General features: G+C 52.0%; 3 protein-coding genes across 3 annotated transcripts; 1 reads left to right on the forward strand and 2 right to left on the reverse strand.

The window, feature by feature from the left end:
• Positions 1-1414: 1414 nt before the first annotated feature.
• POSPLADRAFT_1045599 (hypothetical protein) lies at positions 1415-6846 on the reverse strand (the record flags this gene model as incomplete). The annotated part of the gene is made up of 11 exons (XM_024478802.1): positions 1415-1927; positions 1983-2045; positions 2221-2296; positions 2647-2671; positions 2888-2981; positions 3480-3543; positions 3885-3986; positions 6120-6246; positions 6288-6347; positions 6508-6592; positions 6643-6846. The coding sequence occupies 11 exons, from the start codon at positions 6844-6846 to the stop codon at positions 1415-1417; spliced, it is 1413 nt and encodes a 470-aa protein (XP_024339958.1).
• Positions 6847-9350: 2504 nt separating this feature from the next.
• On the reverse strand, positions 9351-9551 carry POSPLADRAFT_1103611 (hypothetical protein; the record flags this gene model as incomplete). The annotated part of the gene is made up of 1 exon (XM_024483245.1): positions 9351-9551. A coding segment is annotated over one exon (201 nt), but the record flags the coding sequence as incomplete, so codon positions are not given.
• A 990-nt stretch (positions 9552-10541) lies between these two features.
• Positions 10542-12980, forward strand: POSPLADRAFT_1180213 (hypothetical protein; the record flags this gene model as incomplete). The annotated part of the gene is made up of 8 exons (XM_024488737.1): positions 10542-10590; positions 10974-11185; positions 11787-11828; positions 11936-12006; positions 12102-12487; positions 12547-12693; positions 12803-12855; positions 12882-12980. The coding sequence occupies 8 exons, from the start codon at positions 10542-10544 to the stop codon at positions 12978-12980; spliced, it is 1059 nt and encodes a 352-aa protein (XP_024339960.1).
• Positions 12981-13392: the final 412 nt, after the last annotated feature.

The raw sequence follows: 13392 nt of genomic DNA on the forward strand, positions 1-13392 counted from the left end.
TATGGGGTCGAAACGGATAGGTTGGGCATCCTCACTCGGACAAATGGGTCACTTCACGCGACTTTGATGCAGCATATCCCGATTGTCCAGATTTGAGGGGTGTTATTTCATCTGGTGCAGAAAAAAGCTTGCCCCACGGTGCCCTTGTCGTTAGAGCGCCTCCCATGCGCCAGACATCGTAGTCCCATCCGCCATTGATGGCTCCGGTCGATACACAACACGCTGGCCCGCACCTGCTGCCAGATCTGCCCAGGAGCGTCCATTGAAACTGTCGTGTTGCATGCCTTATTATTCCTGGTGCGCGAGCCTCGGGAAGATGATTCGCACTGACTGCGCGGACGGGAATATGCATACTCCAAGCTCAGGTCCCATCTACCTCGCGATCCCTTGCGAGTCGACTTGGCGGTGTGGTTTATGTGCCGCGCACCCCGCGCATCAAAATGAACATTCGATACGTGGAATATGCTACATATCCTAAGCATGGTAGCGAGCACGCACGGCGGTGTGGCGTAACTCGGCGCCACACTTGGAGCCACCCTAGCCGGCCATACAAAGTGTGAGTGTGATGCAGTTCAAGTCACTCAAGCTCACATGATAGCGGAAGATGGTGGTGCATGATTGCCACACATGTCGTAGTGATATACACATGGCAGCAACGTCCCAACGGACAATCGGTAGACAAGCGAGCGTCAATGAAGGAGGATATGGTGGCTCCGTAGGAACATAGAAGTTTGCAAAAAGCATTAGTATATCTCAGCTGTCCTTGTGGTCTAGGTTGTTTTGCCCCCTCACCCGGGACATGCAAAGCATCGAACAGAGCGTGTCCAAACCCCAAAGCAGTGCTGGGCTGACCGACATTTCGAGAGGCGGAGGGAATGTACGACGGGGAATTGAGCTTCTACCATGCCCGGGGCCAGCTCGAAGGGATCACAAAGCAAGTGTCTAAGGTTTATACATGAAGATGTAGATACTTGGATGATTATCAGGACGATGAATAAGGTCACAGAGATTACTGACCATGATACTCAAACCTCATATTTTGACAGACAGACGTATGACAGGTGGAAGCATTAGCTGCCGTGTATACATACCATAGACATCTTCGTTGTGTCATGTTTCCATAGTCGATAATCACAGATTAGTTGGTCCAACACAAGTGTATATCACAACGGCTGCAGGGCACGCAGATGGTCACCGCACTATTTACAGACCCTCAGATGCTTTCGCATAGACAGATAAAATATTACACAATCAGCCCAGCCGGAACACGTACAGACATAGACACCAGCAAGTGTATTACATGGCGACGACCGAGATCAGTCTGAGAAAATAATGCGACAAACGTAAAGGAAGCAGTGACGCGGAGTGGAATTGGTGGACAAACAAGATCGACACATACAGGGACACCGACAGCTCACAGCTCGTCCTCAGATTGGACCACAGCATCGTAAGCCGTGGCCAGCGGGACCATCTTCGCAAGCAGGTCCACCTGCTTGACTGGCCTGCCCTTCTTCAGCTTGAAGAACGCCCTCCCTTGGTTTTCCAGCGCAGAGATGGCGAGTACCACCCAGTTCTGGCAGTTCCAGTTATGATTGCCGTTGACAATGGGTACCGTGCTCAGCAATTGGTCCGCCGCGTCCAGAGCCGTCGCATTGATGTGGCCGACGAGCACACATCCCTTGAACGATGACGGGGAGCCATACTTCACGTTTTGCTTCCGCTCGTAGGTGAAGATAGCCTGAGTCGCGCCCTTGATGTGAAAGGCCTCCCCGACAGCCTGGCCGGTACCTTTGACCCAAGGATTTGTTTTGACGACAATCTCCCAGTGCCAGGCAGTGTCTTGCGTGTTGCTATATTGAGCAACAAACACCGGGAGTTCAATTTGCTGGGACATCTTGTTTTGCTCAAAATCTGGACACGGATGTGGCTGGACGCAAGCGGGATCAGGACGAGAATCGTGACATCGACGGCTGAGTGCTCACCTTTGGGGGGTGCCGTGGCTGGAAGGTTGAGAGCGGCGGATGCTCTCTGTCCCATCCTAAAAGCTGTATTTATATGTAGGGAGCTCTTTACCTTGTCTCTACAAAGACGCTCCTCTCCGGAGAGCGAAACCAATGGGAACGACCAGTGTCACGAGCCTGCTCTGCGAAGTTGATGCCAATCCACGGAGCTGTCCAATCCGGCCATGCAAGCGCATTCAATCATTTCATGGTGTCCTACCTGCGCGCGCTCGGCCAATGAAATGGCTTCTGTCGTGTGGGGCCATTTTGCCCCATTGTCCTGTGAGAACACACGGCTGTTCAATAGCAATAGCTATCCTCCCACAGCTAGATCAACAACAACGCACAGAGACTCATCGGGAAAAGGAATCAATGATCGAGCGGCGCAAACGCGTGTCCACCGTTCACCATATGACCTTGTTCAGTGGACTGAACGGACGGGCCAATCAGCTCAAGCGCCCGCTGCACTTCGCAAGCTGAGTGAGACAACGCTCACCTGGTCAGCAACCTTGGCAACTGTAATATGATGACCGCGAAATGACATTGCTCTGGTCATGACTCGTCGCACCTCTCTCGTCATTCAGTCGAGGAACCCGGAGAACGCGTCAGCATCGCTCATCACATGGGATCATCAATCGAGACCCACCAGAAGTCGTAGCAATCGTGCCAGCCTATTTATGACCGGTAAGCAGGAACAAATATCGCGTTCATATTGCGGTATCACGCACAAGCCATAGCCCTGGAGGGTATCTGAGCTAATGGCTTCAAGTTCGCTCCCCGTCAGGTCAGAATCAGTACAGGATACGTGCAACTTGGGTCCGCCACGGATGCTGCATGAGATTCATGAGGGAAAAAGGGCAGCAGCGGCGTTTCATGCCTGAGCACACAAATTTCTGCCACATCTCCAAACAGCGAGTCATCCGACGGGAAAGAGCCAAGGCGCAACAGATTATACTGGCCCTCGCTACACGCCACATACATCTACGAGGACATCGGGTATAATAGGTTCAATCGCACCGTTACGGCCCCCACATCAACATAGACAGTTACAGCCTATGGTTTCGCAGCGACCAGAGTTCGCTCATCTGCACTGACACGATTGAAGAGCCACAAAACAGGAACATGAACGCACAGGCGAAAAAACTTGAATGTCTCTGGAGATGGAGTCTTACACCTGGGACGCACAAGTGCACGTCACCGCAGGGTCCACCAGATTCCCTGAGGAATGGGTACTAGGATAACTGAACTGGACAGCACTTCATTTCCCGAGCCGGCGCAATCAAACACCCGACATAATTCGACACACACGGCCACGGCAGACAGTGTGTGCGCGTCGGCCATGCACAAATGTTGCGTCGTAGCGTACCTGCTATGTGAGCATTCGCGATTAGCCCTCCTACCAGCACGGCCGACCTCAAGCAACAAAGGCAATCTGCGCTGCCGCCGACGGGCGGGAAGAGAGAAGCTGCGGAGACATACCGTAAGGATGTACACGGTATGTCTAATGTTCGTGATACACCTTGTAGTGACAACGCTTGATCTCCTACCAGACAATCAACATCTCACTCATGTGGATGCATGATAGACAACGCACTGCTCGCCTTCACAGCAACGACAGGTCACCGCTGGCGCGGAATACTGGATCTATCAACACAAGTTGAATCGTTGAGAAAGGCTTGTAAATACACCTGTCGTTGCAAAACATCTGCAATGTACCATTTGGCCAAAGGGACGAAGCATACAAATGACGCCAATACGGTTGTGGATTTGCGGTAGTCGGTAAAACGCTCGGCCATGGCAGGCGCCTCTTCGGAAGAAGCCATCTTGCCGCATTTGCTCGGCGCTGCCCAGCACATGAACCACCCCATCCTTCTACTTGCCTACCCTAACTCAATATGCTCGCTCCCACCGCTTAATGTCAACTCTGCTCTTGTCCAACCCGCGCAGGTCAGCGCAATGCGTTCAAGATCGTCTGCGGACCACGGACTACGGACACGTGGCATTCAGTGAGTATATACGCGTTCTATGATTGTATTGTGTCACAGTCAATGCCAGCACTTCAGCTCAGTATGCATGATCCCTGGCTTGATCATGATGGAAAGGGTCCTTCAAAACCTCAACTAACTACGCATACAACGGATACTACCGCGGGTTCGAGGTTCCTCCGTTTTTGCACATCACTTTTCAGCAATTCAAAGGATTTTTCGACATCCTGGGGAACAGAGGCGCCATAACGGCACATGAAGAGACGCAGGAGCATACTCCTTGTCAGCGGCGCTATATGGATGGCGCGGGTCACCACAGTTTGTGATTTTCCGGGACATCTGTACTAGCCCGTCACTACGGGACAAGTGTTCCCGATGCTCTCTCTCTGCTCAATTGTCGAACACGTCGACGCATCCCAAACTGCTGTTGACTTCCTTCATGTCTTTCAACCCAAGAATCAAGACACATAACTTCTCTGCTATACTCCTCAGCCTCAGGACATTATCGCATTCCCTACCTCGCCAGCGGCTACTCAGGCGCTCCTAGACAACTACTTCCATGGATAATAACATGGCATAATCGTCTCCGGCGGTACCCCTTCAACGCGGACTGTTTATTTGCCGTCGACGTAGGCCTCAACTAGTGGTGTTCAGGATATGGAAGCGCTCCGAGATACTCGGTCGTCATTCCTAGTCAACGACCTCTGATGCGCTAGTGAATCACCCGCAGGCTAGACAACTCTTGGCGAGCACTTGACTAGCGCGTGTCTTAGGTCTATCAATTCGGGTGAGGACGTCGTCTGTGCCAATCACGAGAAATGCGACACTATCAATGTTGCATTCTTTCTCCCTCTGTCTCCTTTGGGGATTATCTGTGCACCTATCGTGGTGGTACTGCCGCTTTCCAGCTGAACATCTCGTGGCATGACGTGGATCTGGTTGAGGAGACTTGATGCCGCGATATTGTCACGCGGGCTCCGGAGCATCGCCGACATCATATGTAGGCAGTTCTCATCAGGATATGCAGTATTCTGTCGAGGTCGCACGGGAGATGGCATTCCATACATTACGATCATATATACGCTCGTACGCCGTAGTCACACTCTTGTCCGTTTGAGCCCTTACTACGGTCTACCACGACCCTGTCTTTGCCGCCGTACATTTCTCCTACGTTTGTTGTCTGATACCTGTTGATTATGGCGGTTGTCACTGGTGTGGATTCCAATCATGAGTAGTATAGTCGCTCAGTCGTTTCCAGCTGCAAGATTGCCTCTCCTGAGGGTGTAGCGATGACGGGTTTCGGCCGATGCCGACGATATTTGAGATTGTAAGATTGCAATGGATCCCTGGCTACACCCACGACACATGTCTATGCTACACATCCTGCTTGGACTACATCGCGCCGTCCGCTCAGGTTTCATCGAATAAGAGAGAAACGTAGCGTCTCACTGTCCACCGGTTCTTGTCTTTCCTCAGAGGATCCGTACGGGACAATCATCGCATCGTTGTGCGAGGTACACCCATACCACTTATCGTTCGTGCTATCCCATATGCTGGTGTCAGAAGCTAACCATCGACGATTGAGTCGAGCTATCGGACGATACGTAAGCACACAATTCACTCACTGGCATCGTATGACGGTTGAATGAGAATAGATACATCACAACATAGACAGCGAAGACACAAACTAGAGCCTCAAATACACAGCAAACGAGCAGCGAGATCAACAGAATCATGCATATCCATATCAAAGTCCTCGGAAAAGCGGAGACGATAGCGGAGATAGCGGAGACGCCAGAGGAAGGGATCGATGCGAAGAAGTCTAATCCTCGTCGGATGATGCATGTGAGCCTTCACTCGCACCAGTCATTATTTTGCCGTCCTTTGTAGGGCCAGTGCAAGTGCTTCCTTGTAAGACATACCGTGCAGATCGCGGCAATGCCTCCCGCGTGCATCGTCGCGCGAGTACACCTTGAAACAGAGAGGACATTCCCATTCCTTCTGCTCGCCATTAGCGCAACCGTTTCTCAAATGGCGTCGACGATCGCTGCTGCGACTGAACCATGCGTCGCAATGCTCGCATTTGTAGTTGTATGCAGCGGGCTCCTGGGGCTTGGATCTCCTGTTGACGTACAGGCGAATGACATTCTTGCGTGTACCGAAGCGGGGCTTCTTGTGACGAGGAGCGCGCGGTGCTGGAGCGTCGAAGACGTCGTCGTCGTTGCCGTAGTTGATGTAATTGGTGTTACCGTCTTCCTGCCCTGCGTATTGCAGGCCGGGAGCGGGATCGCTGGTTACGCACTGTAGCGGAACGTGCGATAAATGTGCAGTGTAGCACTGGTGGATCCAGCTTGCGTAGTAGCTATAGTATGGATCCAATGAGGCCGTCCAGGGTCCGACAGCCGGGGTCAGCGCATCGTTTGGCGCATAATGAGAGGGGGCAGCGGATGGATGCTCCGCCTGTGGCAGCGGATGGTCCATGAACTGCCCGTGACCATGCGGGGATGTGGTTCCTTGCCCACTGAAGGTCCTGCGCCAGAGGAGTGAGTCCATAGGGTTGATCCCTATGGTGGCTTCCTTTGTGGCGAGGTCCTCAGAGCTGGGGGGCTGACAGAACGTTAGTTGCTGTATGTAGGCAGAGGAAAAAGACGACATACCTCTCGCGATCCACGGGGGGACAAGTCCCAATCAAAATCAGTAAAGAGACCCTCAAGGTCCCCATCACATCCGGGTGCGTCTGACTCATTGTGATGCTCTTGACAAGTTGCAGGAGTTGCTGTGAGAGATATTTCTTCCTCTGCGCTCGTGCTCGTGCTACCTTGAAGCCAATCGCCCAACCATGTGAATGCGTCGGAGGACATGATAGGGTTGGTGTGCTCAGGATAAGGAATAATGTGGCCCACAGGTCAGCGCCTAGTATAGAGGTCGCCAAGGTTGTAACGAGTCGATGCTGGTCTGGGAGGCAAGAGAGACACCGCTTATATGTGAGCTCTACGATAATGCTCCGCGCAGAGTACGCTGGCTCATGACCCGCGCGTGCCCCTATGATCCTTGCGAAGGTGCGCCTGTGGGCGTTCAGAACAATGCAGGCCCTCATCCACGCATTGGTAGAAGAAGAGAGAAGCATACATAATGAATTGCGAGCGAGTGACAGCGGCAACCGTTTCCAAATCGAGATGAAGGCTGGCGCTGCGCGTCTTTGTTCTCAGTGGACGGTGACCGGTTCTCACGCTGCTGCAACGTGCCACTCATCCTCGTATGTGAAGCTCTGGCGGGATTCTGTATGAAGGTAATTCCACATGTCCGGATCTCCCTTGTGGATTGAAGAGTACAACCACGTCCTCATTCTTTCGGAACAGCCTCTCATGCGATTGGCCGCCTTTCGGATTAAGGTCCGTGCCCGATCGTTGAGTCACCGGTTGAACCACCCGCCCGAGGTGATAAACCCCAAATAAACCCTGGATACACGATGTCGCTGATGCACGCAATAGATTATTACTACCCCAAGTCCAGGACTTGTCTGGATCGGCCAGAAGAAGACCGTTTGGACGATGGCTCCGAGTTCAGACATCACCCAAGCCGCCTCGGCGGGGATTTCTGCAGGGCTGTAAGGTGAAAGGCATAAGTGTCTTCCTGCGAGGTCAGCGTGGGCTTCAGTCACTGAAGGTGTGTCATATGTTCTATTGTGGCTCTGGTAGTCCGGAGCAAGGTGCCTACCCGGCATTTCTGTGATCGTCCTGCACGCCACGTTGTTAGCCACCGTTTTTTTTCACGCGTCAGGCGTTTGCCACACTTCTGCCCTCCATTGATTCATTATGAGATCCATGGTCATGTCAGTTTCGAACAATTTCACCACTGACACGGGCCACATGCTGTCCATCGGCCAAATGGACATGTGTGCAAACCTATTGACATACCCCTCCCGGTCTGCGTCGTAGGACGTGCGTACAAGAATGATGGTCTGAACCACCGACAACGTGGCTGTTATTCGGGAAGCCTCTGACATGCCGTCTGACGTAGGGATAGATATGGATATGCAACAGCCACAAATCTATATTCTTTGTCGTTCAGGGATACGGACCATGTCCTCCCATCAGCTACCTGTTGTGCTCAATCCCGGTGCGGAATTGGCTTTTTTTGTCGATAGTGAAGCTCAAACCTAAGTTTGACACCTCTGCGATTTCGAATGGCCGTATGTCATGTACTTTTGCTAAGCAGCTTTCGCAGAATGCTACGCCGAATGCGTGTGGTTATAGTGGCCTGGTCGAACACTCAAGGCGATGCTCATGCCCCTAATTGTCGTAAACGGGATTGGTGAGGTTCTTACGTGTAACCCGAGGCGCCTCATGGAAGTGGGTAACTCATGCTTGAGCGGGTATGTCTTCACGTTGCTGCTGCTTCGTGATTCCAAGTTATTATCCGGTCTGGTTGCGAAGAAGCCCTTTTTCATGCACGTGGCCAAGCAGCTACAGGCTCCTCCAGAGATCTATTCGTCCATATCCCGATACTCCCGGGAATATGTGCCCTAACACAGACGTCATACGTGGGCTTATTACGTGGATGCATTCCCACTTTCTCATTTTTGTCTCGAGATATAGAGCCAACGCAGCTGATGTTTTGAGCTCGGTGGAGGTATGCTCTCGAGTATTCTATGAGATGTTGCTCTTCTTCGCTGACAAATAGAAACAGGAGTGACAGCGGCAACACTTCTAAATTGGGGTGCAGCCTGGCGCTTTGCGCCTTTATTCTCGCCACGCCAATAGGTCGACAATGGCCCGTTCTCGCGCACATGCAACGTGTCATATATTTTTGTAATCCGACAATGTGAGGTCTTGATGAGCTAGTTGCGTGGACAGAGGAGCGTGACTTGTGCTTGTCATCTAGGGAGATTTTACGCTTCTTGGCAGACCGTATACGCGCGGTAATGCGGCTCTCTTCACGGGACGACGACATTTCAGAGTCAAAACCCGTATTAAATTGTCGAACTGTCGCATGAGACACTCGCCTGTGGAAAACGCAGCACTGTGGGTGCACGCTGTAGCTTATGCTTGCAACATTCTATAGCGACACAACATCTAGGTATTATATGGCGCGGTCGCATCAGCGTGGAACGGACTGCTGAAGACTTCCGCGCGTTCGACATCCGTCATCACTCAATCCGCGGCAGCAGAGAACTTCAACGAATCGTGAGATGAAGAGGGCGAAGACAATATCAAAGGAGGTGTGTCGCCTATTTCGTTGTGGCTCTGATTGTCTGCAGAAGTAATTCCCTCGTTACATCTGCAGTATCCGCGCCGAATGTATCACGACCTCTCGAGCATGAGGTCGTGGTATTTCTCCTTTCGCAGCAGCGGCCGTCTACCGAAGCAGCACCTCTGTGTTTGCCATGCACAAGATGCCAGTGATCATCGATCATCCACGCACTAGGCTGCTTCTGCACCGCCGTAGTGCGATGTTCGATGCGCTCCATAACTGGATCCATGTCATCCTTGAGTTTGCGCAAACATGGACCTGCACCCCGTACTTTCATCAGCAAACTGAACTTGTGTGCAAACCGGCTGACATACCACCATATGTCCACGCCATGAGACTTGCGCATGAGTGCGAATTATTGACAGAGCGATCGAAACAATTACCTGGCGTCCGCATGCGTGCCAGGTGGGATATAGCACCCCATCTGTGCCGCTGTCCAGCACTTTGGATGTGGTTGCATTATTCCTCGTGCACTATGGGAGAGCGGAGGTCCAGCCATCTGTGTTCTTTTACTCATTACCCACTCACGACGGGTCGATAATCTAAATCGTACTCATTGTCATCATCTGCGACTTTGATGTGCCTTTCAATAGACTGTTATTGATTTAGGGGCACGGACACACTGCCACTATCCGTGTGTACACTGGGACCCACCTTAATGTCAGAGTCTAGCCCGCTGCACTCCTGTTTGACCCCTGTAGTCATCTGGGCGTGCAGCACGCGAATGACAGTCTGTGTCAATCTTTCATTCCCAACGTAGCAGGATCGGTCGACCAGTCAGAAATAGAGACATAATATGTGGAGAGGTCTGCGACGCGAGTTTGTGTCCCCTTCCCCGATCGTTCAACACTGCAATACTGCATATTCCTGATGCGTCTCAGTCTCGGTGACGTCTTTCTGACGCACTACCTCCGTGCCGAATATTTCTCGACATTTCCACAGACTATGGAATTGACTAATGCGTTGTCCCAGGGATCTGTCTACCAACCGGCGCATCTGCTCATTATGTCGGCTTGAGATGAGATGTCACGATACCATCAGCCCTTGCCAATGTTTGTTGCGCCGTCCTATGCGATCGAGCTGTCTGGTCGTGTGAAAACCATTTATTGTCCGTTAACGACACTGCGGCTTTCTCAAGAAAAGTTTTGGCACTCCAGAATGAGGAACCCTGCCAGACTCCAGTGCGACCTCCAACATCTATCCTCGGGGCAAATAACGCCAAACCCATCAGATCTCCGTAAAGATTAGATTATCTCGTTAGTAGATTACCAACTCCGGCCGGAACTTAAAGCGAGCTCCTGTCATGCACCTGCCCATTGAGTCCGTGTCATCCTGCACGCACACGCCGCCCTGTAAGCAACCCTCTTTGATCTCCTCTGTGTAACAAAGCGCTGACCTGAATATCCGGCACTGGATACGTCCCGACACACGTGCGTCTTACGTCGTGGTTCCTTGGGTTCTCATAAGTCCCAGCCTGATTCCTGAATACGGAAGTAGTCAATGTACATTGTAAGTGTCGAGATAATTCTTCTTGTAAGCTCAATCTACGGTTGCAAAGATGGTTAGTTAAGCAAGGCGAGGGAGTTAGCGCGGGTATCGCTTCGTATCATAATTACTCCACATCACTCGCAGTGGGCACCGCCCGTCGCCGCTCGACTCCACCAATTCAAAGGGGTGTCCTGCAGGTGATGCGAAATTTAATTTGTGCCTTGTTTTTCCGTGGGGCGTTGTCTAGGCTCTCTCATGTGCAATGAATCTTTGCTTGGAGTAAAGCTCCAAGCACAGCGTTGCTGCGTACACGACACAGTGCTCCTCGATTCATTGTGCTACGAGTCCTCCCTGGTCCTCCATCATCCTTGCCCAGAGTCCTTCATCTTTGTAACTATCCTCAGATATTTCATGCTGCGGTTTCCTCTGCTGGTAACCGCCTTTATTATAGCCGTCCAGGTCCGACATACCGGAGGATCAGGTAACACTACTTGTGCAGGAAGCGACCTCAATTGGTACACAGATGTTGTCGGGGAAACACCTTGTGCGTTATCACGATCTTAACTGTTGAACTTCTGCCCATCAAGGACATAACAAATAGGCATGACATATCAAAGACTCCGTCAAATATGCAACAGCGACTGTGCGTCTCTTCTCTCCTTGTGCATGTTGGGTCACAATTGCTGACGATCGATACATTCAGATGAGGTCCCTTCCTTTCGTCCAAACACGCCTGGGGATAATTGTGACGATCAGCTAGGTATGCTGGTATGCTGGTACCTGCTGATGGGTGCCGCTGTAACCAACACGTCCCTAGTGACTTGTTGCTGCAACTCAATCTCTTGGGCACTGAGTATGCTTTGTATGAAGTAAGTCGCAGCGATTATTCCTCCTGTCCAGCACTCACGTCCACGTACTTTAGCTGTCAACAAGACAGGAATAGCGCTAACGGGATCGACGCCGGCAAGTCTTATTTATGCATCTATCTTCCCCTTGCTTCCTTTCCACACATACTGACTGATTATAAACGCCTGATCCTTTATTCCCATACATCACGTAGGTGCAGGCGCATATTACATATACCGGCACAGCGACACCAATAGTGCGTATTGCGGCGACGGAACGAATTCGTCGTAAGTGGATTCTGCAGTATATGGCGGGTGGCACTCCTGAAGGTTCGGGTTGGAAAGGCTGCCCGCGGCAATCCAGACGGCGGTATGCGACAAGAACATACGACTCGATGACTTCCTATACGGCCTGTTTTGGAATGATGGCTCATGGTACGCACAGGCTCTGACTTCTCAGCTCTGAATCCGTCTCGGCGACTAACGCACCACGTTGTCTCCAGGTACTAGTATGTCTGTCATAGATGCAGGCGAGGCTTGGCGTCTAATGCACAACTCTACAGCACGTACACTCGGGAGACCGCCGAGGAAGACCACGCAGCGCACGCAAACAACACGTTCCAGCATTGTCCTAACAGCGCGACGACTGCCGCATCGCACAGCACCAATCCGTCCAGCTCTCAGACTGCTCACTCGTCAAGCACTGGTGCGGCCGGGAGCGGGCACCATGTGGACACTGGTGCTGTGATTGGCGGCGTTGTTGGGGGTGTGCTAGGCCTGTGTCTGCTCATGCTAGGCGCTGCGTGTGTAATGCGCCGGGCGAGGGGCGGGAAAGCTGCGGTGTACGACGAGCAACCTCTGGACGCGACGGAGGCAACGTCTCTCGGGGCGCACCCGTTTACGCTGCAGCAGACAGGTATACAGTTGATCTTGGCCGAGTCAGCACCTAGCATACGGCTGAGCCTCCACACGCAGATCTCACCAGCAACTTGCGCACGCCGCCCGCGTACGAAAAGCACGCGCCGCAGCGCTTAGAAGGCTCGGCGTCGGAGCCTCCGACGAGCTCCGGAGCCGGCGAGCAGGTCGGTAGGACACATGCCAGTACAGTACCATATACCGCAAGTGCGCATCACGAGGCGGGTGTCGCACAGTTGAGTGGCGCGCATGAGCGGGAGGAAGACGCGGGGAGGATCGACGAGTCGGGACTGCGGTTACCGCCGGCCTACAGCAGTGAGTGGGAGACTGAATGAGAGCGTATTCCGGGAATACCACCATAATATCATAGTGTGTTAGAGGTAGTATGTACACAGAATAGCCATATTTATAGATTTGTAATACCGGGCTGGAAGGTGGTAGAGGTTCAAGGTCTCGGCTGCCTGTGTTACTTTGACCAAGGACAGGATACATAGGAAAAGCAGAATACGATTAGACACCTCGTACTGAACCCTGATGCAAGATGCGCTCCTAAGTCGCGTAGCACAAATGAAGATATATTGTGCGTCAGGACAGCCGTCTCATTTTCGTAACTTCGGTACCATGCGCTCAGGAACGACCAAATGCAAGTCCAACATACTTTAACGTTAAAGCGTGTATTCAACCAGTTAACGTACGACCACAAGGGCATGAAGGTCGCACATAATGAACCAGGGTAACAATGAAAGTAACGGCAGATTCGTCGTGAGTGGATAATGGACCAAAGAGGGAACGATTACTGGACCTCTGTGTGTCCGCAATGCATAAGTAACCATGTAGAGAGAATGATGCACATGTACACAATGCACTGCAGCACAAATGGGAGAACTTCTAGATTATGTCTCGTCA

This window comes from Postia placenta (assembly GCF_002117355.1).
Source record: "Postia placenta MAD-698-R-SB12 unplaced genomic scaffold POSPLAscaffold_5, whole genome shotgun sequence".
Lineage (NCBI taxonomy): Eukaryota > Fungi > Basidiomycota > Agaricomycetes > Polyporales > Adustoporiaceae > Rhodonia > Rhodonia placenta.